At 36.9% G+C, this 26,831-nt stretch overlaps 10 protein-coding genes across 11 annotated transcripts in view; 3 read left to right on the top strand and 7 right to left on the bottom strand.

Annotated features, from left to right (window-relative positions):
- Window positions 1–321: 321 nt before the first annotated feature.
- LOC105233869 (probable nucleoporin Nup54) lies at window positions 322–5,108 on the bottom strand. Its single transcript, XM_011216039.4, has 7 exons — window positions 4,847–5,108; window positions 2,259–2,372; window positions 1,936–2,205; window positions 1,495–1,864; window positions 862–1,423; window positions 675–794; window positions 322–603 (listed from the first exon to the last, which is right to left on the bottom strand). Exons 1-7 carry the CDS (start codon window positions 4,899–4,901, stop codon window positions 382–384), a joined length of 1,713 nt encoding a protein of 570 aa, XP_011214341.2. The 5' UTR covers window positions 4,902–5,108; the 3' UTR covers window positions 322–381.
- Window positions 5,109–5,741: 633 nt separating this feature from the next.
- On the top strand, window positions 5,742–6,542 carry LOC105233866 (transcription elongation factor SPT4). The gene is made up of 3 exons (XM_011216037.4): window positions 5,742–5,983; window positions 6,052–6,214; window positions 6,324–6,542. Exons 1-3 carry the CDS (start codon window positions 5,915–5,917, stop codon window positions 6,440–6,442), a joined length of 351 nt encoding a protein of 116 aa, XP_011214339.1. The 5' UTR covers window positions 5,742–5,914; the 3' UTR covers window positions 6,443–6,542.
- LOC105233868 (uncharacterized) lies at window positions 6,514–8,060 on the bottom strand. The gene has a single exon (XM_011216038.4). It carries the CDS (start codon window positions 7,910–7,912, stop codon window positions 6,734–6,736), a length of 1,179 nt encoding a protein of 392 aa, XP_011214340.1. The 5' UTR covers window positions 7,913–8,060; the 3' UTR covers window positions 6,514–6,733.
- A 388-nt stretch (window positions 8,061–8,448) lies between these two features.
- LOC105233865 (uncharacterized) lies at window positions 8,449–8,783 on the bottom strand. Its single transcript, XM_011216035.4, has one exon. It carries the CDS (start codon window positions 8,781–8,783, stop codon window positions 8,514–8,516), a length of 270 nt encoding a protein of 89 aa, XP_011214337.2. The 3' UTR covers window positions 8,449–8,513.
- A 678-nt stretch (window positions 8,784–9,461) lies between these two features.
- LOC105233863 (complex III assembly factor LYRM7) lies at window positions 9,462–10,237 on the top strand. The gene is made up of 4 exons (XM_011216033.4): window positions 9,462–9,613; window positions 9,674–9,817; window positions 9,871–9,952; window positions 10,009–10,237. The coding sequence occupies exons 1-4, from the start codon at window positions 9,593–9,595 to the stop codon at window positions 10,149–10,151; spliced, it is 390 nt and encodes a 129-aa protein (XP_011214335.2). The 5' UTR covers window positions 9,462–9,592; the 3' UTR covers window positions 10,152–10,237.
- Window positions 10,217–12,136, bottom strand: LOC105233864 (peptidyl-prolyl cis-trans isomerase sig-7). Of its 2 annotated transcripts, XM_049453579.1 has the most exons (3): window positions 11,976–12,129; window positions 11,676–11,913; window positions 10,217–11,538 (listed from the first exon to the last, which is right to left on the bottom strand). In XM_049453579.1, the coding sequence occupies exons 1-3, from the start codon at window positions 12,012–12,014 to the stop codon at window positions 10,238–10,240; spliced, it is 1,578 nt and encodes a 525-aa protein (XP_049309536.1). In that variant the 5' UTR covers window positions 12,015–12,129; the 3' UTR covers window positions 10,217–10,237. The 2 variants fall into 2 exon arrangements, with proteins under 2 accessions (XP_049309536.1, XP_011214336.2); XM_011216034.4 differs by having other exon boundaries at window positions 11,676–12,136.
- Window positions 12,137–12,262: 126 nt separating this feature from the next.
- Window positions 12,263–14,066, top strand: LOC105233861 (protein saal1). Its single transcript, XM_011216031.4, has 2 exons — window positions 12,263–13,612; window positions 13,673–14,066. The coding sequence occupies exons 1-2, from the start codon at window positions 12,479–12,481 to the stop codon at window positions 14,024–14,026; spliced, it is 1,488 nt and encodes a 495-aa protein (XP_011214333.2). The 5' UTR covers window positions 12,263–12,478; the 3' UTR covers window positions 14,027–14,066.
- LOC105233862 (protein FAM185A) lies at window positions 14,043–15,537 on the bottom strand. The gene is made up of 3 exons (XM_011216032.4): window positions 14,846–15,537; window positions 14,599–14,782; window positions 14,043–14,539 (listed from the first exon to the last, which is right to left on the bottom strand). The coding sequence occupies exons 1-3, from the start codon at window positions 15,431–15,433 to the stop codon at window positions 14,181–14,183; spliced, it is 1,131 nt and encodes a 376-aa protein (XP_011214334.2). The 5' UTR covers window positions 15,434–15,537; the 3' UTR covers window positions 14,043–14,180.
- A 435-nt stretch (window positions 15,538–15,972) lies between these two features.
- Window positions 15,973–17,949, bottom strand: LOC105233860 (translation initiation factor eIF-2B subunit gamma). The gene is made up of 7 exons (XM_011216029.4): window positions 17,698–17,949; window positions 17,485–17,632; window positions 17,050–17,410; window positions 16,837–16,983; window positions 16,595–16,771; window positions 16,246–16,472; window positions 15,973–16,163 (listed from the first exon to the last, which is right to left on the bottom strand). Exons 1-7 carry the CDS (start codon window positions 17,852–17,854, stop codon window positions 15,998–16,000), a joined length of 1,383 nt encoding a protein of 460 aa, XP_011214331.2. The 5' UTR covers window positions 17,855–17,949; the 3' UTR covers window positions 15,973–15,997.
- Window positions 17,950–21,548: 3,599 nt separating this feature from the next.
- Window positions 21,549–26,831, bottom strand: part of LOC105233859 (putative uncharacterized protein DDB_G0271606) — a 36,005-nt gene continuing 30,722 nt past the window's right edge. The window contains exons 2-4 of the mRNA XM_011216028.3: window positions 22,825–23,259; window positions 22,424–22,757; window positions 21,549–22,358 (exon numbers count right to left, since the gene is read on the bottom strand). Of these exons, the coding sequence (XP_011214330.2) occupies window positions 21,909–22,358; window positions 22,424–22,757; window positions 22,825–23,259 (1,219 nt within the window). The 3' untranslated portion in view covers window positions 21,549–21,908. The remainder of the gene's footprint in view (window positions 22,359–22,423; window positions 22,758–22,824; window positions 23,260–26,831) is intronic.

The following is a 26,831-nucleotide window of genomic DNA, read 5'->3' as shown; positions in this document are numbered from 1 at the left end:
AACGCTGAAGCAATATTTTTGAACTTGTTCGCATCTCTATGCAAGTTCAAAGTTATTTCAACCATCATTGCAATCAAGACGCGTTAGCTGTGCCGAAGCAGGAAATATTAAATTAAAAAATAAAATAACTAATATTTTTCAAAACATGTATATATATACATTGATATAAGTGTAGTTTACTCGTTGCCGTTAGTAAACAATTCTGATTACACAAGAAGCGAAATTCCGTCAAGCTGCACATTTTTTACTTACTATTCCAATATTTTCTACCGCACTAGTTTTCGATTTCATTAACGGAAAAATTCAACAAACTTTTTCAGATTTAATTTTACTTACATCAAATATATTTAGTAAAAATGCTTTATTTTACATTATGCACTATTAAACACGTACCAACTCTGGCATACCTTCAATGATGATTTTTAATGATTTCAAGTCCTTTGTCACGGTATCGGTCAGCACCTCCATCGCTTTCTGCTGCATGGCTAAAAATGATTTCATTTCCTCCTCACTATCTTTATCTATAGCATATTCACTTCCACCGGTGAACGCATACTGATTACGTTGCATACGCATCTGTGATAACAATTCGCTGAGACGTCCCTTTAGTATTGAAATTATAAAAATTAATATTTAAATATATAAAGGTGACAATGTAAAAGCAAAATACTTGCCTTGAATTGTGTTGGCGCTGAAACTAAGGCTTGCATATTCTCCAACTTAGTTCGTAGCGCTTCCTCCTCTGGCGTCAACGCCAATCCGATTTTGCGTGTACACTCTTGTTTCACAATAATCTGAAAAAGAGATAAAAAAACATAAAATAAATAAAAAAAAAGAAATAAAATATAAACTGAATATTACTTTTAAAATGTTGTGACTTAATTCTGCCAACTTTCGTTTGTGTTCCATTATCTTTGCTGTTGCCGCAACATGACGTTGTCTCAACTCAGCTAAGTCCTTCTCCACTTTCTTTAAATACAGTGCATGTGTTTCAGTTTCACTCTCTTGACACTTTGTGCGCCACTTCAGATCATTGAAACCAATCATTGGTACTGGTATAAATTTCGTTGTATCGGGATTATCTAATTTCGCTTGTCGCCACATACGTGGATCAACTCCCTTCGGTGGATTCTCTAGATACTCCTTAAGTTGATCCTCATCGGGTAATACTAATGCCAGTACCTCGCTAATACCTAGATTACCTAATTGTGCTTTGACGTTCGCCTGATTCAGATAATTCGAAACATCGGTGGCAAGTATACGCTTAGTTTCGTTGGGCGACATTTGTGAACGTTCTTCAACATATATCACTATTTGACACTTTTTCTCTTCGTGCTCTTTACTAGATTCAATATTTATAGCAAGATTTGGTTTGTTGCCAAATACACCATTTAAAGATGAGACTATTTGCTGTTGTTGAGCCCTATAAAAATACGAGTACAAAAACATACGTTAATAAGTCACGATGCATTTGCAGCTTATAGAATTTCTTACTTAACATCAGCCAGCGGTTTGTTAAAATTCAATGCGACTAAGCCCATTTTATTATCTTTTCCAGGCAGTCGACTATAACCCATTGCTTTGAAACGACAGAGATAGTTTTGTGGAGTAATTTCCACAGGTACGGCATTTTGAGAATAAAAAGATTTCCCAGTTCCCCACATTGCTTGTAAGTAATTCCATTTTGCTATAATGGTGTCACGTTCATCACCGTAAATGGATACATTGAAAATGGACTGAGCGAAAGCTTCATCTGGCGATAGTTGAGGAACTTGCTGCTGCGGCTGTCCTAACATGAAATTAGTGGCCCCACTAAAACCTCCAAATCCGGGTGTAACAGTTGTAGCAGCGGGTTTTCCGAATGCTAGAAAAAAAACGTTATAAAGTCAATTTCAAATTAACTGTAATAGTGTAATATATTTTAAATAATTTTACTTGAACCAAACGCGCTACCACCGGTACCGAAACCTCCAAAAGCATTAGTTTGTGTACCAAATCCTCCAAAAGCTGGCGCTGTTGAAGTTGTCGATGTGGCACCGAATCCGCCGTAACCGGGAGCACTAGTGGCAGCAGTAGTTCCGAAGCCACCAAAAGAAGGTGCTGTAGATGTGGCAGCGCCAAAACCGCCAAAGCCGGTCGCATTGGTAGAAGTTGCTGTACCGCCGAAAAGCGATGGCGTAGATGAAGTAGCCGCAGTTCCAAACCCTACGCTTGATATTTTTAATTTTTAATCTGTTTATAAAATTAATGAAAATTACCGGTGGCACCAAAAGCTGATGTTCCAAAAGTTGGGGCGGCTGTTGATGTCGCAGTGCTGCCGAAAGCTGGCGCTGCTGTCGCAGAACCAGTACCAAATGTAGAAAATAAACCAGCTGTTAAAAAATAGTTGAAATTAATGAAAGGCAAAGCATGTATAGATCAAGCTACGATTACGAAATAGAATAGAAAGACTTCAGCTGTTATCGTCAAGCTTCTTATCAGTTAAAATTACAGAGCTAGCATTTACAGCATATTTAGTACATTGTTAAGCTTTGAACGAACTATATACGACCAAGTTCATGAAATATGTTCAGTTGTTTTACTAGTATTGGGATTGTTTAATATCGCGCCGGTTAAGAATAAGAGGGGGAATACCCCCTCACGCCGCCTTATTGGAAAGAGGAAGGATCGAACTTTTTAATAAACCCCCCTCGACCCCCTAGAGCCCTTATAGACCTGTAGGGAGCCCTGTGAAAATGACCAAAAATCGGTGTTTTTGCTCATTTTTCAATACAAACTGAAACCAATGCAACCCACCCAACATTTTTGTATGGACAAGAAATCAAAATAAAGAAAACTAAAATGTTTCAGTGCAAGGTATATACATATTTAATGGCATCTATTAATGATACAAAGGGATCTTTTTCTTGTTTTTGAATAGATCGCCGCCACATATATTCGACGATGACGTCGGCGAAGTTGGCGGTGTGATTATAGTTGGCTTTGGAAAAGAAACGTTTCACTACGCGCCATTGCGACTCAATCCGCCGCGTATGAACACCGTCTTCGGAAACGAAAGTGTTGGTGTCGTCACTGTGATTCACTTTTTGGTGGACGTACCCAAAATTTGGTAATGCGTCGTATGGCCGCGAGCAGTCCGTCCTAACTATGCTTCCTTCAGCCACGTGCTTCTGGATCAATGGAATTAAAATGTCCGCCGTTAGAAGATTGTCAGGACATACTTCGAGGCGTATGTCCTTGCTACCATCTTCAATCATCCCAAGAACCCAGTGTCCCTCTACGCACCTGCCTAAAATGTTAAACAAAAAACCTTATTAGAGTTAAATTCATTGTATAACGAAATAGTATTACCTTTGTTGTACTTCCGCTGACCAAATTTACTCTCGTTGATCTGAACAATTTTTCCCGGACCACCAATTTTTCCTTGTGCATATTGGTGGTCCAACTGGTATATTACCACGGCCTCTCGGCAATAACTATACCAGTCTGTTATTGTTGCAGATGACAAAGTTTTCCCGTCATTTGTATAGTCCTCGCGCAATATTTCTTCGTGGGACAAACGACACGCAAAGCAGTACATCAAAAAGTACACCTGAGGGACACTGATGCGGACATTTTCAAACCATGTCCCGATGGTTACTGAAACACGTGGCTTTTTTGTGCACGTGCCCCTGTAGCACACAAAATACCCAAATTTGCCCCCTTTCCGTATAGTCTTTGGGACCTTGTGTACAGGGCACATTTGCACGCTCGGTATTAGGCCGTTTTCCTCCGCAAAACGGACTCCTTGTTCATGCGTGCGCAGCTCGGTGCCAACACGCATTAGGCTCCACTCAAACCGTGTGGACCGCGTTCCTAAAAAAATAATATATTCCAATATTAGAATATCTTATTATTTATTATTACTCACCATTTGCAATTTCACACATTGTTTTATAATAATATTTTTATTTTCAATAACGCCGAATAACACCGAAAACGTATTTTGCATAACGGCAAATTTTAAAAAATGGGTAAACATATGAAAAGTACCGTTATGCTTCCCAGCACACATATTAGATGGTATATTGAAATTATTGAAATCGTTAAGAAATATATAGCCTTAAATTGTTTTATACTTAAATTTGTAAAGTAATGCTTTACCGGGATTTCCTCCACAGTATTTTAGCATTTCATTCCTTTCTGCATTGGCGGCCTTCGGCTGCGCTTTAAAAAAATAACCCTGGCCGGTCCAACACCGGCTACGCCATCCACAGTTCGTGCTTTCTCGGCAATTTGACAGTTCAAATTAGGCAGTCATTTTGGTTTTTCGCATTATTGAAATCAATGCAGAAAAAGGTGTATTTTATTTAAAGATTTACAAAGAAATTAACAGTCGAAAGTAAATAAAAACATTACTAGTGGTTTTTATAATTCATAATATATGTGCGTGAAAATGTATCCATAATTGTTTTGGTACAATGCACAACAGATGAATTTGCACTACCATATATTTAGAAATTTGCAAAAAATAGCATTTTTTAAAGTGAATTTATGGAAAAATTTGTGAACCGATTTTTATAAAATATGTTTTAAAATCAAGTTCGATAATTTAAGCACACATGCGTGTTTAAAATTTTCAATTTGGTTCTCTCGTTTAGGTACAGTGAGCCAAAATTAACCGGCGCGATATTAAACAGAACCCCTGGTTTTGCTGGCTATTTATGTGGGTTTTATACTACACACTAAGAGGTATTATTAGTTAATTTTGCTCTTAAACTAAAACTAAAAAAGTTATTTATTTTAAGGGTCGCATTAAAAGACGATCTCATTTCACAATATTATGTTTAATACTTCAAAAACTTACGTTTAGCCGGCGTGCTTGTAGCGCCCAACGAAGTGTTTCCGCTGAAGAATGACATCTCGCCACAATATTTAAATTTTTATGTGTTTATATTTGAAACAAAAATTACAATACAGTATATATAAGTATTTTATCGGGAATTACGAAATTATTTACGAAAATTTAGTTATAGCAGATATTCCATGCCTAATTGTTTATTTCTGTGCCTAAAAATGTTGGCAGTAGAGAAACGATAGACAAAAGTTGACAATTGTCATTAATTTCGCCACAAAAAAATTCAATCGGAATGTTTTTTTATGGCATTGCCAACGCTGCCCTTTAATTTCTGTGGTCGTGTGGAATTGGTGTGAAAAAATTTTCTTAGTGTATTAAATGAAGAGCGTGAAAAAAATCATTAATTTAAAAATTTGCTGTTAATGGAGAGTTTCAGGCAACGAGCTAGGCTAGTTAGCTAGCCCTAGTTGGCAATATTTCGGCGAAATAACAAAAAATTCAAAGAATCTAAAAAGGAATAATTACGAATTAATGATATAATTTGTTATGTATGCGACGGTTCTTTTATTCGTGAATACACATCTATATTCATATTTATAAGTTGTCGAAATTTTGGGTCGGTAAAATTCTGGCATTCGGATTCACCACGAAAAACGTGAAAATGTCACTTTTTTCTATCAGAATTGTCACTTTTATAGCGTTTGACACATAGCCAAATTATACCTCCTAAGCTTTTGAAAATATTTCTTTGATGTTTTTTTATCTTATATATGTATATTAAATCTATATAAATACAATTTAGTTTTATTGAATAAATTATGTATTCTTATGTAATTAACATTTATTTTTATTTGTATATATTTCTGTAAAATAAAAATGTGGCAACTCTATTTATAATTGACATTTGAAAGCCATCAAAATAATTTTTACAAGCAAAGCGAATTCATTCTTATTTTTGATTCGGAATCTTAAATACATTTTTTATTTATTCCACACACGAAATCCATAAAGTTAATTTAAGAGTATTTTATCTGAGTTTAATATTTTCTAAACTTGAAATATAGAGGAGAACTAAAAATGTCTTTCGATACAATACCAAAGGATTTACGAGGACTGCGCGCTTGCTTAGTGTGTTCACTCGTTAAAGTAAGTTTTTGCAAGATAATTTAATCTAGGCTTTTACTTTAAATTCTATTAATTATATAAATTTATAGAGTTTCGACCAATTCGAATGTGATGGATGTGATAATTGTGACGAATTTCTTCGCATGAAGAACAACAAAGACAATGTATATGATCACACGAGCAACAACTTCGATGGCATTATTGCACTGATGAGTCCAGAAGATTCTTGGGTAGCGAAATGGCAACGAATTGGTATGTTCATATTTTATCATCATTGCCTAAAAAGTTTGGTTTTTTGATTGTTAAATTAATTAATTGTGTTATTTACTGAATACAAATATGTTAATACATTAATTTGCAGGTCGTTTCACCCGCGGTGTTTATGCCATATCTGTATCGGGTAATCTTCCTCAAGCAACTCTGCGCGAAATGAAAAGCCGTGGCATACCCTACAGGTCAAGAGATACAAGCCAACGTTAACTCCTAATTTATTCTACAATAAATTGTCGACTTTTTTATATTTATTATATTAGCATTTTAATAAACAAAGCTTTGTGCAGAATTCAGCATAAAAAACATATATTTGTGCAATTTATAATTTAGCTTAATAATATTAAAACCAGAAAAATAAGTTTAGTTGATCCTATTCTATATTATTACATCGTTAACATCATTTTAAGTAGTCGGTTTTACGAGGAAAATCATTCACAAGAACATGTTGAACCTGCAACTGATAAAATTAAATTATTCGTGGTCAAAGTTATGAAAAAACTAATCATCCAAATCATTAATACGTAATCCTTCGCCTCCAGCTGTAGTAGATTGCACTCCAAAACCCGCGGACTCTAATTCTTCTTTCAACTTCCAATAAACTTCATTACTCTCATAATTTTCAGGCAATAGCACAACAGCGAAACCACCCGCTCCTGCACCCGTTATCTTACTAAAGAAACCACGTTTAAAAGCGATGGCGAATATTTGCTCCAATTTTGGATGTGTCACACCGATAGCTTTGAGCAGATCATTGTTTATTTGGAATAAACGTTCAAGTTTTTCAAACTTTACACTATCATCCTTAGCATTACCAAAGCTTTCATACAATGGTATGGCATCTGCTACTATCTCTTCACATGCGTCCCATATGGAATCGATTACCTTCGGAAATGTTTCCCAGAGGTGTCGTACCTTAGCCACTATATCTGCGGTACTGCGATTAACGCGACTATCTACCAACATGATATTGAGTGGCCGCTGAATGTTAAGTGACTGAAAGCCTTGGCCTTTAACAAATCTTAGCATTCCGCCGTAGGTAACTACAGTATTATCAACACCAGATGGCGTGCCATGCATGATGCGCTCGGATTCAAAAGCCCACTGAGAGATGAGTGCTCGATTTTCCAATTTAAGGTATGATTTTTCATCGAAGTGTCCGGTGATAAGTAGAAATGCCGCTGCTAATGTGGCGCCGAATGATGCAGAACTGCCCAAACCAGATCCTATATTTAATTCGGTATCAATATGAATTTTGAACCCGGATTTTAACGTAAGTTCACTCGGGGCGGACAGAACTGCTCCAGCCAGCAGATAGTAGATAGCTAAAAATGTTTTCTGTGATTGCTGGTATTTTGGAGAATTATTGGTGCTGCCATCGAATTGCTTTGCAATAACAGCGCGCACATCCTCAAGTAGTTTTGCGGTACAATCAAGTTTATTCTCTGGGTATTTTTCGCGAATATCTTTAATAAAGTCATTAAATTGCTTTAATTGAATTTCAAAGGTGCAATTCAGCGTTTCCAAATTAAAAATAGCGACATCACTTTCTGGTTGAGGATAGAACAGTAATTTCGTTGAAAGCCCGACAGCGGCAGCTAGAGCTGGTTTTTTATAGACGACTGCATGCTCACCGTGGAGAATTACTTTACCCGGCGCAATAATTTGAAACTTGTTCATGATTCGCCGGCTATTGTTTGGATCGATTTTTAATTTATGTACGCTGTTTACTTGCGCCGTCAGTATAGAAAAGTCTAAATAGAAATTGAAAACGATCAGCTATCTTGTTTACACACACGAATGTATAAGGAGTTGAACTCGCCACGTCTCGAACAAATTGAAATTGTGTTGAGTAATATTTTGTAGTCGTATTTATGCAAATGAGGTCGCTTGACTTTTGGTTTGTAGATCGGTTATCAATGCATTTCGGCTTTAAACGAACTACAGTTGCTGTCTTTCGCAGATTTTACTTTTATTTTTAAGAGTTTTAGTTGAAATTACACAACTCTCGAATTATGCGCGCATGCGCCGTCTATTACTTTTAATTGGTATATATAGATATTTGGATGTAGTTGTTTAATATACTTTCACTTTCTGCGCAGCACAAATGTGTGTGGAGGATTTCCGGTTTTTAGCTTTTTTCAATATTCGCTTTTCTTTTCCCAAAAATCTGAATTCAATAAAATTGTTTGCTTTTCACTGATATTTCTGGCTGAGTAGTTATAATAATATAATTTATTCAAAAGACATATACAGTGCTAATAAAAATACTACATTCTTATTAACACTTCAAAGTCTGTTGCACTTTTTCCCACTCTTCGGGTGTGTATGACTTTTGAGAGAATGCGTGTATTTCCTTAAGTTCCTCTGCTAGAGCACTATTCACTAAGCGATGTTTCTGTAGCAATGTCTTACCACGGAATGCCTCCGAAACAATAGTTACATTGAATTTACCACCACAGCCATCCGATTCGTCGATCGCATTTACGTATAACGCTCCCAATTTATCCGCTAGTTTGTCTTCCAAATACTTTGACGTATATTTGCTCATTTTAATTTCTGTTCAAGCTACAAATTGGCTTCAACTTCTCGCAACTGTTATGAGATTGATTCGGTAGTTACCTGAAAGACTAACCAAACGAGTGTATTTTATTATTTCTCATATTATTATGTTATTAAATAACAAGTTGGAGCGAACAATTACAATTGTACGGTATATAAACATGCCGTATGTAGGTATATAAAAATGACATACGTATGTACATGTGTATCTATAAGTAATAATTAATGCAGCGGTTCCATGTGTAGAATATAAATTAGCTACACTTTTTGCTGTGGTACATATTAATGCAAAGATTTGTTCTGGTATATACGTACCAAAGTTTACATTTGTCTACCATGAACAAACGAAACTAATATTTCAGGTTATTTGAGTTTTTATCACATTTACCTTCTGTTTATCGCGCGCCGTGGATAGGAACTTTTTTTGCCGACAAATTGTCGGACAGCTGTGAATCGAGACTCGAAATTGTTTGGTTTTTATTGAAAATTTGAATATTAAATCATCAATCAAACAATGGACAAAGGTTTCTTGGACGAATATGTTGTAACTTATATATTATACTCGTAATACATGTTGAAAAATATCATTTTGATTTAAACTACATGTATAATATATGTAGGCATATTTGCTTTTGAAGAAAGCTTAAAATCGCCTATCATTGAAATGTTTCAATAGTAGACGTTTAAAAATAACAACACCCTGTGTTATCAGCTGATACGCAGATATATTTATTTAACACAACAGTGCGCTATTAAATTAAGTTTATATAAATATAAATTTTTAGTTGAATTAATAATATGTCGCAACTACGACGAGAAGTAAGTGAATATATTTTAGAAAATAAAGCTAAAAGTAACAACATTTTCCGCTGCCAATAGGCTTTAAGAGCGTTTAAGAAATTACATCGCACAAGGCAATTCGTGTTCCAAGGCGACGAGCTTACATTGAAAGCCGGGCGTAAAGAAATAAATGAACAGTTTCGGAAAAATCAAAGTGAAAAAAATGAGGACGAAATAAAAAAGGTATGAAAAACGCAATATTATTTTATCACTAAGTGTACATTTCTATACCTTAGATGATACAACTGGCCCATGACGTTGACAATGAACTGCGCACAAGTGTTATACAAGCAGTTCAGGAGGAAGAAGGAGTGTATAGTAAGATTGAGATTTAGGTATAAAACAAAAAAGTTCTAATAATCGTAAATTTTTAGAATTACGTATTACGGAAGAAACGACGCGATTGGACAACGTTGTTTTCAATCCAGATGCTATAATTGAAAAGCCAGCATCCCGAAATCGTAAAGGAAATTCTATGGGAGGCTGTTGTGGAGGACAAAGCGCTACAAAAAATTAAATCAATAAATCTGAAGTACTGAAATCTTGTTATTTTTAAAATCGTGAAAACAATAACACAAAATATAATAGTAATTAATAGCTTTATTATTTCCTATGTCTGCTTTTACTTTTGTGTGTCTTGCTCTTAGTTTTCTTCTTTTTAACTATTCTATTTTTTCGTTTTTGCCGTTTTCTGTCATCAGATGTGTCACTAGAAACATCGCTGCTACTTCCAGTAGCCGTAGATGAGTCACTACTTGAGCTTTCGCTGTCGGAACTTGAGGATGTGCTATCTTTTTTTCTCCGTTCTGATTTTGCTTTTGGTTTCCTAGATCCATTTTCATTCCTTTCATTTTGTCGTTTTCTGTCTAACTCCTTTCCGCTACCTCTGTGATCTGAATACTCTCGCAGCTTGGATTTTTCGTTATGATTTCTATAGTTCTTTGATTCATTATATCTATCGCGTCGTTCCCTAACTGGAGAATATTTTTTATATCGTCCTTCACTATGGCTACGTGATCGCCTGTAACGATTTCGCGACGATCCTTGCTCACGTTCTATATTTTCATTATACCGACTTCTTCTTCGGTGTGAACTATTGTCTCGATTATATCTGTAGCTATTTTCTCGTCTTCCATCCTTTTCCCGTTGCTCACGATGCCGCTCTTCTCGAGCCAATCTGCGCTCTATTGAATTATTTCTTTTTGAACGGTCCCGATCAGCATCTTTTCGATCACGATCATCTATTCTATGTTTTTTGTTGGGTTCCCGTAAATTATCGAATTCACCTCGTTTTAAGGTACCCTCCACTCCGCGGCCCTTTCCACGCCATTTCACTTTTGCAACAGATTGTGAAAAGTCAACATGAATTCGGCGGTCATCAATTAGAACATTGTCCATTTTAAAATAAGCTGCTTCACACGATTTCTGATCTTCGAACTCAACAAATGCGTATTGAAGTGAGTCGCCTGTTTTTTTATCTCGAATTACTTCACAATTTTTTACTTTACCAAAACGGCTAAAAATAATTTCTAAATCGTCGTCAGTCGTAACTGGATTTAATTTGCAAACGAAAAGCACATTCTCAGGTGGTGCCATTTCTGCATCGGGTAAATCTCCAACTATCTCAAGGATAGTTGCTCGCGCTTTTGCTTCTCGCTCCGCAAGCATCTCTTGCAACTCTTCCACAGTTTTTCCATCTGTATCGTCAATGTCTTCATCCGCAGCGATACGACCATTCTGCAAACGTTGAGGTGTGGGAGATGGAGAACGACTTGGTAATAAAAAGTTACTTGGATCTGGGAAAGGATCTTCTAATATAACTGTATGAGTTATGCGAATGTCTTGGTAAGGTCGAAAGTTATCATCGACAATGGCCTCATTTATTTTTCGAAGTGCTTCATGTCCTGAAATAAGAAAGATATTGTATGTAAGTATTGTAAATTGTTCATTCATTCATTTTATTTGCTACTATCTTTATGTTAACAAGAAGTTAGTTTATCTGCTACTTTAAACATTTATACTATATATATGTATTTCTTACCTTCAACCACTTCGCCAATAACACAATGAATACCATCTAATGAAGATAAATTTGGCGCCAAAGTAAAAAAGAATTGCGATCCGATCAAATTTTTCCCTGCAGAAACAAGTGACAAGAGACCGGCTGAAGAGTGATAAATCTTTGGTATAGTTTCAGCTTCGAAAAACCTTTTATCAGGCCCGTCCACTTCACCCCAAATAGAATTGCCGCCATTGCCTACACCAGTAGGATCGCCGGTCTGTGCAATAAACCCACGTTCAATTGTGTGGAAAAGATTATAATTGTAGTATTTAAATTTACACAGCTTAATGAAGTTAAGACACGAAATTGGGCGCTCATCCACAAATAGGTCAACAGTTATATCGCCTACAGTGGTTTCAATTACAACAGACATTTTTCATTAATTTTACGTTTTTGAGCAATCAACAATAAAAGTAAATCTAATATCTACGTTGATAATTGGCAAGATAGTGCGAGGAACGAAACACAAGGTGTATAAAATTTAAATTATTTATAATATTTTTGAATTTATATTTTATTTTTTAATTTAATTTATGTTAATAATTAAGGCTTGAAATATGCAGTCTAAAAATACTCAAATACGAATATACCTCGCCCAATTTTAATTTTTTGCGTATGGCTTGTGGTGAACAATAAAACCATAATAAAAGAGTGAACTTTAAAAACAGGGCAATCAATAAACCAAAATTTTCATAATCAAAACAACCTATCTGTCATAATAACAAAACATTTAAATTTCATTTGTTTATTAGAAAAAAGAGTAAACATATAAAAGCTTCTAAATGGAAAAGGATAATACATCTGAAAATTCGCCTACACATTCGGAAAAAATAAAAGTTCAAGATGATTTAGTGAATCAACTTGAAAACGATGATAATTCACTTAATGGTGAGACCTGCAATCTGTCCGTACATCCTGATGGTACTGACCATGTTGAAGAGGACTTAGCGCTTATACGTGGCGATGCTATTGGTACGACATTGTATAGTGAACGTTTTGTGCTTTCCACGTTGCTGAAGCTGACTAAATTGGAGAAGGAGCTTTCTGAAAATGAGACTTTTGAAAATGACTTATGTACAATTTGGGATATGACAATTGAAGAGGATGTTGTGCAACTGCTTCTGGAGCATAACGTACTGGAACTATTTGCCGATTGTATAATTGCGACAAATGATAAGCGTTTAGTTGAAATATTGGTGGGAATATTAGGAAACATGTGCAATTTCAAAGAGTCTCGTGATGCACTCGTTAAGGATACTTCGCTGGTTCAAACACTTCTAGATTTAACTAATTGTTCCGATTCACCGACACTTCTTCAACTCACCCGACTATTTTCAGTTGTGCTAATACATGCAGATCGTGGAACGGCATTACAGTGGTATCAACATATATCCTTTTGCCCCGATTTCATTAAAAATATTATATTTATATTAAGTAATTCAATAAACGAACAACTTCTTCGCCAAACAATCGAAACTCTAAATGCGATATTAGCAAAATTTGCACTTATTGAACCTAATCAAAAAGTATCTGAAAATAATACAGAGTTATTGCCAACATTTGAGCAGTTATTTGTCAATGAGTCTTTAATAAAAGCTACAACGGAAGCATTCCTAGCATTATTACCGAGAAAAGATAACCCGGAGTTACAAGAAAATCATGATGATGATAACGATGATGTTGAAAGCACGATTGTGCTTACACAGAGCACGCACAATTTAATGCAGATTTTCCTCAACATACATTGTATATTAACGCAGTATGATAACCTGTCACAAAATAGTTACTTTCCACATATTGAGTCACTAATGGATTGCTTAGGTTGTATTCTTGAACCTCTATGCAATCCTAAGTATATTGAGCACTTGTCCAATCAGGAGCAAGATCTTTTGGAAAGCATCAATGACATCTTAGAGGTTTGTTTAGCACACTTATATTTAATATCCGTAAAATACCTAATATACAAAAATATTTAGTCCCTAGGAGACCCTTTCGATGAAAGATGCCTGATATATGCAATCAGTATTTGGAATTTGTTAAGATTGGAAAATGAGCGACTTGCCCGAAAGACACCACCGGAAAATGATTTTGAAGATAATATACTTAAAGAGGATGAATTTAATTTTGAAACCAGTTACCTAACAATACTCGATATGATAGTTCGTGTGATTAATGCTGCTACTAATCTACAGTTGGAAAATGCTTTGAAAGAAAATCTTGATGACAATATGCGGAATTTACAGAGTACCCTTAGCATTGGTGAAGACGATCAACCATCAAAGCGATGCTATTTAAAAATACAAAATGTACTAGACAATTTACAGCATTAATAATTCATAATACAAATTTATAATATTATTCTATCCAGAATTTATTAAGCCGGTGCTATGTGCTACGTATTTAATGAACAACATAAGTTACCTAATCACAAAGCTTTTAGAGTATCATCGTAAAGTTACTGATTTTTACATAATTAGTTTCTGACTATTTCTGTCCTGATTTGTCTAGTTGCCCGCGTACAGACTCCATCCAAGATAGCTTGCCAAGTTTAACTTCGCCACTACTATTTACTGTCAAATTACTTAGAGCATTTGTAGATTTTGAGTTTCGAAAAAGTGTATCATTGTTAATCACACAATCCTTTAAATACGAAAGTGAACCATCTAGTACTACGGCACGAGATGTGACCTCAATGTTGGACTGTTCTTCAATGCACTCGGAAATGTTAATTATAGCTTGTTCAATTCCGTTTGCCTTAACAACGTTTTCTCCAGCCAGTTCGGAGAGCTGCAGATTTAATTTTCCACCGTTGGTACTCACCTTCAGATTACCGTGAACTCCAGCTTGTAAAGCAATAATTAAATATTAGAATGCGCTTCTATAAGTAAATAGCTTAACTTACTCATATTAAGTTCACCACTTTTTTGTACTTCCACTTCAGTTCTTTTGTGAACATTTTTTAGTTGTAAAGAACCAGTATTGGTTACAAATTTTGACTCTTCTACATAGCAGGAGTTTGTAGAGATGCTACCAGCATCTGTCTTACAACTTAGCTGATCACCTTGCAACTTCTCTAGTGAAATATTCTAAAGCAATATAATGTATATTTAAATTAGTATTCATTTTTTTTTGTTATTCGGTTCACCTACACCTAACTCTTTCGTCTCCACCGTAGTAACTTTGCCCAATAGCATACCTTTGCAAGATATATTTCCACCAGCACTGTCTAGAGTTATATTCTCCGCGCGTAACTCTTTGGTTTCTATATTCTTTTGCGCTCGAACAGTAATTTCAGAACTGAAGATGTTCCGTACTGTAACGCTATCAAGAGCCTCAATATGCAAATCCGCACGAATTGGTATTTCCATATTGCAATGGAAATCGAGGGCGTTTGCAGTTTTATTTATTGCAATATTTACGAGTCTTTCATCTTCACTCACATCAACGTGCATGTTAACAGGACAATTACGAGCGTGTCCACCATGCAGTTCAGCGATAAGCACATTTGCATCCGGGTACTCATGCACGTCGGCAGCCTTAACTTGTAAATAAATGTCAGAGCGTATATTAATTCGCGCAAATGGATAAATGTAGCGCATAGTTTCCTGATGCACTTGTTTACTGGGTGGATTTCCTGACAACATATTATTCATCTTATTTGGTTTTATATATTTTTTACCATACAAACGGACTTTAGGGAATCGCAATAGCGGCGACAGCCGATGAATCAACAGCATTTCCTATTCAATGGGCTAAGAAATCTATTTGAATAGTTAAAATTACTAACTTCTCATCAGCTGCTTTTCAATAAAAGAAAACGTTTGTTTATCGAATATATAGAATAAAGAGTAAAAGAAAGTGGAAACTAGAATTTGGTTATCAAAACAGAACGATAAATTTGACAAGTGGATGCTAATTCAATAAAATTCTTATGGACCACTGCTTTTTTTGTATTTGCCTTAAATTAACTATTTGCTACATTTTTAAATAAGAAAATAATATTGTTTACATTCATTACACTACATTCAAAAGATATAGAACTTGTATTTTAATATTCATATTTTTCGAATAAAATGCGAATGGCGTGGGAACCATTCAAGTTTCTACCAATTTTTGGAATTTTTTAAAATTAAATGTTTATTTCCTTCAATAATCCCGCCTACAAAAGATAAATACTATACACAATTTTGCATACACAACACTTATACTGTTATTTGTTTTACTACTGAAAGTGTTCTTAAAAATTATATACTTAAAGGAATTAATAAAAAAAGTATTCATTATATAGAAAATCTCTTTTTTTATTGTATATCAATCTCCATAAATCCATCAGCATTTGTTAAATGTTGATTTTCTCTCTTCGTACCTTCTTCTACTGCGTAACTTGGTCCAATTAAGCAATTTTTCAGTACGCAACCGCGTTTAATTACAGCTCTGCTTCCAACGATGCTATTCTCAATATTACAACTGAATAATAAAAAATAATAAATATGTGTAAATATACAAATTTACGATTACATGGCATTAGTTTCTTGAATTGGCATCTCACCCTTCCTCAATAATAGCGCTTGTCATTATAATAGATTTGTTTATAATATTTTTCGGATTGATTGTGCAATTAGCACCAAAAACGCTGAAATTAAGTGATGTTTTCTCTGATAATTTTGCACTATCTCCGACCGCGACTTCCTTCATTTGAGTTGAGTTTATGACGGCATTTGATGAAATAAGTAAATGTTCCCCTTCGTTGAACAATTGTGGCCAAATATTGGAAATCTATAAATAAATCAGTTTGTGGTTTTTAACAGATAAATGTGATTTTCATATTGTTGTTTTTTTGTTGTGTGTGGTTTTTACCACCTTAACATTCAATATTCAAATTATGCATTATTACTTACCTTTTGATTAATTGCGAAAAAGCTTAGAGTAGTATTCACACGCACACCAATGCTCTCTTTAGGTGCCACAACTGCATAACAGCGAATTAAATCTCCATTGTATGGTTCCTTGATTCGAGAATCGTTAAAGAGTGTAGCTTTCTGTATGCGTTGCTCTAGATGTGTGTTCGAAGCGTACTAAACGAAATAATAATGCTTGTGCAATTAAAATATGCGGGCTGTAGTTAAAATAGGATACTTACATGAAATATATCATTTTCTGGTTTTAGTGCAACTCCCACTTCCGATTGCATATCTGGGGCTGCAGCTGAACTCCCCGTCTTTTTAGACATTTGCTTTTTAATAATATACGGTAAGAATTCCCCTTTAAGTGTTGAAAAGTTTTCTTTCTACATATATGTGAATTTAAATTTAATTTGTTCATAATAATTATATATTATCATTATGGATCTTACCTTAAGAAGAAAATCAATTGTCCATTTCTTCATTACATAGATATGAGAATCTACCAACCTAGAGAATACCGTCATTTTTCCATTCTTACGCAACAAATGAGCATTAACACTCATTACTTCTTCAAAATCGCTTGCGGAAGCAAGAAAAAGCAATCGATTAGAATCGGGATGAATTCCGATAAGATCACGTTCAGGTTTATGTTTTGTTTTCGGTCCGGGCAAAGTAACATCCGACTCAAATCCGCTTTTGAATAACAAGGCTGTTAAGGCAGCATCGTGTTGACGAAATTTGTTAATGAGTGGATACAAACTTACGTTCGATACAATATCGCAGGATAATACCAAAAAGTCAGATTTAATTCTGCAATAAAGTTAATATTTTATATACGTAAGATGTCTGGTGCTTGAATATATTATTACCCATATTTTACTTACTTATCATGTATTATGCGCAAGCTATCGGCCGTGCCAAAATCGCTATCACTGTCAATAGCCACAAAGTCAATTTTAATCTTTAGTGGAGTTCGTTCTAGTGCTTGTTGTATCTCCGAACGCTCATTTTCCAACACCACAACAATTACATCTTTTTTAAAAAAAAGGTAATAATTATAATAGTTGAAAAAAAAACTACATTCGCATATATTTTACCTTGAAAGTTATGCTGTTGGAGCATATTTAATGGGTACCATAATAATGGATATGGACCGATTGGCAACAGGCATTTCGGTGAATCAGTCAACACTTCCGGCAGACGTGTACCGCGGCCAGCCGCTAGAACCACAGCTTGAAATTCTTGAGTAACCATTGTAATTTAATTATTTTTCTTTCACTAAATTAATAACTCGATTTAATGACCGCTTTTAGAAATGCACGCAGTATGCCAAATAACCAAAATATCAAACTGTCAAAAGCATCTGTAATCACTTGACATTTCTAATTTTGTTAGGGTGGTTCGATAATTCTGTTATCTTTATTTTTATTATCCGACCCGTACTTAAAATGACATTAAGTTGTATTTAGGAAAAAATTTGAAATTCAATTTTGCAAAAGATTGTATACTGGACACATTTTATAATGCATACATAATTCCAGTGAAAGATATTATGTACTTAAACACAAAAAGAATTAGTTTTTCTTTAACTATAGTACAAAACGTTTGTCGCCTTCTTGCGGCGCCACCCACGAAAACATGCCAGCAGAAACTACTCGGAGAGAAGTTCGTTATGTTCCGTAATCAGAAGCGTACGGGACTCGCTACATCAAGAAGCATCCCGTCATATTCCGGAGAGCAGTGTTCTGACATGTCTGAAGCTTCTTCGTCGGTGTTACAATGCATCCAGGCGACCATATCGGTGCGGCGTAATTTAGGACCAGCCGACCGATTGCCTTGTATGTTGTCAACAATGTTTGTTGTACTTTGGCAGTTATCGCGGTAGTATGAGGAGTCAAGGAGGACAGTCACGCAGAGGCTGTCTAGTGTTACACCTTAAATTTTAGGATTATTGATAGTCAGAATTTTAACGCCACGACTGTAATGTTAATGTCTAGTCTGTACTCCTTCGTGCAATTCGAGAATATGGTCGCTGTGGATTTAGAGGGGAGAGTGTTAGGTTTCTGCAGAAAAGAGATGGTACAGGTGTTTGAGCACATGCCATCGATTCCATTGTCCGAAGTTAATATCGTGCAATTATCGGCGTACGAGTTGATAGAAATTACTTCTAGTAGTTGAGGGTGTTTCTAAAAATTAAACGGTGTTGGGGGGATGACTGCCCCCAGCGGAACCCCCGGTTTAATTATTGTAAATTTGGAGTTTTGACCTGGAAACAGTATGATGACTGCCGACCGTTCAGGTAGTTCATTGTCCAACTCTTCAACCTTAGAGGGAGCGTGGATTGTTCAATGACCTCAAGTAGCAATGCGTGTTTGACAAATCCAAGGCTTCGAGGATCGTTCTGTCATGAACTATCTGGGCCACAGCTAATTGCTGTGGTGGTGATGTGCACTTTCCAGAAGCCATGCTGGTTCTGCTAGACTCAGGGGGTAAGTGAATGTTGAGAGTATCAAGGCCTCAAGTGTCTAACCTATCGGGCGATAAGACTTCTCCATGTGGGCGGGTTTCCCAGGTTTCCGAAGTTGGACTACTCTTTTGACTTTCTACAAATCGGATATTTGAAGAGTGGTTGAAGACCTTGGTTGGGAAGCTTACTCCTGTCGAGAATAGATGCTTTATTCCATCTGGACCAATGGATTTGGAAGACTTTTTTTGTTGATGACACTTCGAACCTTCTCATCGATGAAAGTAAATGATGCGGCTTGTCTTTTTACGCAACTGTCGGGTAACACATCGTTTGGCTTTGTCTGTCGAAGGGTGCAATGTGAACTGTCGGCTAAACAATCGCGCACTTCTTCGTTTCCGAAGAGACATGGCCATTGAATTGAATTGTAGCTTGGTTATCATGTCTATTCGTATTTTTACAAATCTTTGGCTTGATAGTAGTCCAAAGTTTACTTACGCCGGTGGAGAGGTTACAAGATGCTCTATCCATTATCCGCGTATGCTGGTTTACCATTTGCCGAATCTTCAAATTGAGATCGCTTATTCAGGAATCACAGAGATCGATATGGCGTAAGGTGTCGCACGATTAAAAATTGGAAATTGGGGCGGCGTTCCTCGATTCTTCCAGCCGAGATGAAGAGAGCGGTACCAGCTGCGGACTTGACTTTCATCAACGATTACGTTCATAGGAATGGGTAGTGCGGTTAAGAAGCTCTCGGTAAATTCAATGGAGCCGAAGCAGTTACCTTCGTTGAGGTTAATGAAGGGGGAGTTGTCCACATAAATAAAGTCAGGAAGTTTCTCGATCGAAATAATACTGGGCAGATGGTCTGATGTGAGGGTGAACATATGTAATTCGCTAGGTTATGCTTATTATCAGACCACCACTACCGATTGTAATGTCAGGCGAGCTATTGCAGGTGCCCATAATTTTGATAGGGATGCCGATATTATGTTAGGCAACATGTAACAGAGGGAGGTATATAGTAAATATTTCAAGCTCGATATCACCTGATCAGAATGCTATATCCTGATATTAAAGGGTAGTATCCCTACGGTCGATGTCGCCATTGATGGGACGATACCTGTATTGCATGGTATTGTGCAGTGTGAAGGCTTCCTCCACAACTATCTTGCTCGCGATCCTTGTTTACGTTTAACTTGGTATCTTGGACCGCAGCTATCGATTGTCGCGGATGTCCATGGGTTATCCTGGGAGTGAGGGTATAGCGTGTAGGTGGTGGTTGTTACTGCTGAATAACCCGAAGAGGCGGTTTTCGCCAATGTATTGGCTTACAGGGGTAGAATCCTGCAGCACGGGCAACATGCGACAGGCTCCACTCAGGTGATGCGCAGGCTGAAAAAGTTCGGGAAGTGTCACCAACCAGTACAAGAGTTGCACTTGAATGATGTGACGTTTCGACGTATGACGATCTGAAGCACGGAATAGACGCGCGAGGAACCAGGAGCTGCTGAGTCGAGTGCGCGAACTTGGTACAGATTGCACAGCCGTAAAGGCTAATATCGCAGTAGTGGGTTGGCAGTATAGGCTAACTTGTAAACGTCGGAGTGCATCTCAAACGTAAGCGCTCAAAAGGCGATGACGGATATTATGTTGCATCGAGTTTGACTTATCGAAATCCCTTAAGGAAGTCTTTTTGAACATCTTTGAGGATAAGATAAGTGATGTGTTCGTTGACTTGAAGCTCACTTGCTTATTGAGCCAACTCAGGATAGAAACTGGTTCTCATGCGGAGTTCATTTATGCATACTTACTTACATACGGAGGTGGTCCGATAGTACTTAGCCTAAGAAAATGAAAAACGATGATTTATTTCTCAACAGACTCTCTTTAAAGTCGATATGTTTGCCTCAAGTCCAACTCGTCTGAAAAAAACATTTCACATAGAAAGCCTCCGTGGTGGCGATGAGCGTAGTCAAGTAGTAGATGTATACAGATCACAACTTGAGAACCCCAGAAAGGAGAGTTTTCATTTTCTTCCGCGCTGGTTTAACGTGTGAATCTCACTGATTCGTCTATTCCTTAGTCTGTGCTATAGAACAGTCAATAAACGGTGCAGAAACCGCTGAACATAATTAGTGCCAAATATTGTTGTGAAGCGGTCGCACTCTTCACTCTTCAAGCTTTCTGGTGTCGCGAGGTTTTTTAGAAGCCTACTCTCTCAGCTAATTTGCATAATTGGATATCCAGCGATCCGAAATGGTAGCCGTTTTAACTAGAGCTCGTCAAACTAATTTTCGACAGTCGCAATCGAAGAAAAAGATAGAGAAGCTTCACCAACATCCAAACCAAGAATCGAATAATTTACTAATCATTTTCCTGTTTTTTGAAATTCGCGAACGTGTTCGCTGGCGTCCACGGTCAGTTAGGCCTACCACTTATTAGTATCAACCCATGAAAACCCCAGAATAATTACAGTAATTTAGTATTTTCACATATTTAATTTAATTTATGTTTACAAAAGTACAAATAACCGTTCATATTAAGGTACACATATAATTCGATTTTTGGGACGACTTTCGAATTCGTTATATGCATGCATATACATAGATGTTATAACAGTAAATAACTAAGAAAGAGTAAAAATAAAAATTGTTTACAATTCGTTAGACTTAATGTTTAAAGCTAGATTAGGATCGAAGGGTTCGATTTGCGCTTTGAATACAATTCAGATTGCAATTGCTGTACAAGATAAATACAAGATAGGGTTACCGTAAGCAAGAGTGTGGAGAGACTACAGTTGAAGAGAAAGATAGCGAGTTCGATTTTAATTGAGCAACTTTACTTTCTACGTTCGTATAGGTAATCGTCCTCATAGTACCGCGGCGTCGAGGTGGCGACGAACAGCTGTGGGCGGCGCTGTAACAGTGAAATATTAATTTCCTCTGGTGTACGGTAAACTTGTGGCTGTGGCACGGCATGTTGCAGGGGAGATGCAGCCGTGAAGAATCTGTAAGGGCTCGGTGTAACCAGTGGAGCGATCGTTTGAGCGATGGGCCGTTGTTGAATTGGGTGCTGTTGTATGGGTTGAACCAGTTGTTGCTGCTGCTGTGGCTGAGTCGTTGTTGCGGTGGCCACTGGTTTGCGGTAAGCGGTTGTTTGCTGTTGTTGAGGCTGTGACTGCTGATGGACGGGTTGATGGCGTACCTGCTGCACTTGTTGGCGGGGCTGTTGGTAGATGGGCTGTTGCTGTTGTTGCTGCTGCTGCTGCTGCTGGAAGCCCACTTGAACCTGGTAATGTAAAAGATGTATTTTATTATAATAATTCAATTATAACAATTTCCTTGGTTACTCACAGGTTGACGCTGATGATTCACGCGTTGACGTGGCGCCTCCTCTTCATCTTCGTAACGTTCGTTTTCATAGTAGTTCTCGGGATAGTAGCGTTCTGAGTAGCGCAAGGTCACATTTGGTTTACTTTGGTGTTCCTGAAGATTGATTGGTTTGTAGAGGTAATCGTTGACAATGTGATATTTCGACGATTGCTGACAAATATTGTCATGCGATGGTGGCATGCAGATGAGGTGGATTTGATGGAAGGTGAAACCCTCCGGACAGATCCAGGAATGGCGTTGGTTGTCTTGGCAGTAATGGAATACTTCGCAGTTGAGCGACTCATCGGCGTAATAGCTGCAGAAGCGTCAAATAGTATATAAATTAAATATTTATTTCAAAAATGTAAAAACCAACAACCAACCCTGAGTTTTTCGTGTTGCAATTGAACGATGACTTAGCCAACAATTGTGATAATCGGTCCGGCTCTTCCTCTACCTCCTCTTCGCTTTCCTCCTCGCTGGTTAGTGGTTTCTTATTTTGCTTCAGGTAATTACTCTGCTGCTTCACATTTCGACTTTGATAGATTTGTCGTGGCGCTTCCTCCTGATCCTCCTCTGACTGACTGTAGTCATACAATTGACGTTGTTGTATTTGTTGTGGCTGCTGTTGTTGTCGGTAAGCTAAATGCGTCTGCGCTTGCGATTCAAATTCATCCTCCTCATCGGTCGCTTCAATGGAGCGTGCAGCGAAGCCTTGCGGTTTAGCGGTAGTGGCTGAGGCGAGCACATCACTGCTGGCAGCCGAGTACGCGCTGCCCAATAGGCATGTCGCGGAGACTAGCAGAATAAGTCGTAAACTGAAATTGGTAAATAAAAATGTAGAATAATGCAGATTATGTTTGGGTAAATATAAAATATAGCCAACAACAAAGTAGGTCATTATTGTGTTGAATAACAATGAAAAGTAAAAAAATTCTAAATAGCTATAAAATAATAAATGCAAAGAGTTAAGAAATTTATGGTTTTATAATAGAACAATTATATTTTTTTTTTTCAAATTTGTGGTGACTATGGAAACCTTTAATGCATTCGAAAAACAAAACGTTAAATATTTATGATCCCTTTTCATATTCAAGTATCATTGAAAATTGCCGCTGAATTTATGTACATATGTCATTCTGCGCCCAAAAAAGGTGTCATTTGAATTTAAACTGCGCGCGTCGAAGGATTTGGAGTTTTTTTTTTTTAGGTTGGTAGTACTGTCAGTCATATTTAAGTCAAACTTAATGTCAAAATATTCACTAGTGTTTGAGATGCGTGTCGTTTTGTGAGCTGCTAAAAGTGAGTTTTTCGTTTTTTGCGATGTCGAAATTTGTTGAGCAAAGAATTTGCATAAAATTTTGTTTACGGAATCAATTTTCTGCTGCGGATATGTTGAGGATTGTGCAGAAAGACTTGGCGATGAGGCCATGTCTAAAAAAAATTCTTACAAGTGGTATAGTGAGTTCCAAGCCAGCCGTGAACGTGTCGAAGACGAAGAGCATCCAGGGCGACCATCAACCTCAATCGGCGAAGCTCACGTTCAACAAATCAAAAATTTGGTGTTGAAAAACCGTCGATTAACAATTAGAGACCTTGCTGATGAAGTTGGCATATCGAAAGGCTCAGCCAATACCAGTTTGAAGGATGTTTTGGGCCTCAAGCGCGTCAAATCTCGACTGGTACAGAAAACATTGAATTTTTTGGAAAAAAGGTATGAAACGATGCTTTCCGACTACCAAGGTGTCATGAAATGCATTATAACTGGCGAAGAGACTTGGATCTATGCTTACGACCCCGAAACAACCGATCAATCGAGCTGTTTTCTTGGATTATCGTGGTGTTGTGCATTATGAATTCTTTCCAACGGATCAAACAGTCAACAAGGAATATTATTTTAACGTTATGCGCCGTTTGCGTAACGCTATCCGCATAAAAAGGCCGGAATTGTGGAAAGACAATTCTTGGTTTTTACACCCATACTGCCCTCGTAATTCGTGATCATTTCGCCAAAAACTCAACCCATATCGTTCCGCAATCACCGTATTCACCTGATCTGGCGCCGTGCGACTTCTGGCTTTTCACCAAGCTCAAAATACCGCTCCGGGGACACCGTTTTTATACGATAGAGTAGATTCAAGTCGGAGCGAAGACGGAACTGAAGGCTATCCCGGAAAGTGACTACAACCAGTGTTGCAAAGATTGGAAAATCCGTTGGCATAAGTACATTGCATCTGGAGGGGAGGAAATTGATTTGGAAGAATAAATAACTATTCCAAGCGACAAAGCTTCGCTCTATGGGCTCTTCAAAAGTTCCGACGTTTTCGAGCCAAATTTTGTTTAGCGATTTCAGGCTCAAGAGCTGCCATTCCACCCATAAAAAACAACGATTTGGTGTGGTTTGTATGCCGGTGGTATCATCGGTTCACATTTCTTCAAAAATAATGCTCGCGAGAATGTAACCGTCAGGAGTTACCCGTCGAAATGCTTGACTAATCTTCAAAAAATAAATGCGGAAGAATGTACTTTGGAATGATAATAAACATTCCTCATTAAATTTAAAATTTCTGTGTTTTTTCTTTAAAAAGGTAGGAAGCCTCGAAATGGATCACCCTTTGTAACAAGTGATGGCAGTAGTAAATTGTACATCAAAAATTGTGTTTGGTCAATAGCCACTTATAAAAGCGACCACAAAAATGTCGCTGGAGTGTAAATATCGCATAATAAATTCTTTACTTGTATAATATCAAAGTTAAAATTTTATTTGTATACATATATTTATTTGAAATCGTTTAAAAATAAGAGAGGATCAGTATTTATCAGAAGGTTTTGATGAATCGAAAATATATAGAAACATTTTTCCGGAGCCAAAACTAAACCAGTAACAGTCACGTAACATCTTACCAAAGCAATTTCAACATACTCAATTATTTTTGTGCACTTGGCATACTAGGATAAATGCCATGCATACAAATTTCATGCATTGAAAGAAAGTAATGACGGCTTATGACCGTGAATATATCAGAAAAGAGAAAAGTATAATTCAAATGTTAATTTGTTTTTAGGGTGTGGACAAGTTATTTTTATGTTGAACTTGCGTGAAGTTTTTTTCAATGGCTAATGGAAATTGAAATATTAATTAATAATGTTGCGAGAGCAAGTCTTTTCCAAATTATTATACTGAGCGGTCAAATATGGTATTAATGGTCCGATATACTCGTTCGTAGATTTCGCAAAATTGCCCAAGAACTTTGTTCGTTTAGAAGCAAGTGAAGAATATCGTTAGTTATCATGCAAATATACATATGTAGAACGAAATAACTGGATTTATTTAAAACATGTTCATGCAAAAATGTTTTATATACTTAATTTTCTTCGAGTAATGTGCTAGATGTACGACAAATTTTTCGGAATGACTCAACTCTAATCAACCACAACTTGGGAACAGTGGGTACAACTTACGCAAAATAATTAAAGACATATTAATTAAACTTATGTTTCAACCGGAGAAAGCAGAAATCTGTCTTTTCACAAGTAGGACAAAAATTTCGTAATTCAATCGCCCATCTTTAAGGGTTAGAACTATTGTACTCTCGAGCTATGTCAAATATTTCGGAGTTATCATAGATTAAAATCTCAGCATGAGAGCAGGGCTTCAAAATTTTTCGAATGGTGTTGCGGTGGTGTGGTGGATGAAATCATGTTCTGCATCATACGCCTGGAACAAGTGCGAAGGCCCTGCTTGCTGGGGTAGAATGAAAACAACGCCCACAACGGCTCTGGAGGTTATCCGCGATAACCGGCCAATGCATATTCAAGTAAAGTATGAGGCAATGCTTACGGCCAGCTGGCTTAGGATTTCAGCCTAAAGGAGCCAGACTCATTATCTTTATGGACATGGTATCATATTTGACATTGACATTGACAGATCCATGAGAAATTAAACACAATGTTTTCATTTTCGACTAATGGTTCTTTGATCGACAGTTCCAAAAGTAAAATCTACATTTTGACTGACAGATCAAAGTGTGAAATAGGGAAAGAAGCGGACTTCTTCTGTAGTAATCCATATGCAGAAGGTAGCTTCAAAGTAAATAAATAAAAGATAGTCTTTCAAGCAGAAATCGTGGACATAGAAGGAGCCGAGTAGGTTTATACTCTAACCAGCAAGTCCATAAACTTTTTAGTGAACGGTCAAGCAGTAATAAGGCTACCCGTACTGCCACTACCAAGTCTAATTACGTTAAGTTATGGAAGCACGCAGTAAGTAGACTTTCATGAGTAACTCGGTTCATATCATCTAGATACACAGTCATATAGAGATAGAAGGCAAATAAAAAGGCAGCCGAGTGGCTCGCTCGGGGATGGCTGCCACAGACGGTTCAGCTAC

This window comes from Bactrocera dorsalis, chromosome 3 (genome assembly GCF_023373825.1).
Source record: "Bactrocera dorsalis isolate Fly_Bdor chromosome 3, ASM2337382v1, whole genome shotgun sequence".
NCBI lineage: Eukaryota > Metazoa > Arthropoda > Insecta > Diptera > Tephritidae > Bactrocera > Bactrocera dorsalis.
This window is presented reverse-complemented; position numbering and strand designations above follow the sequence as displayed.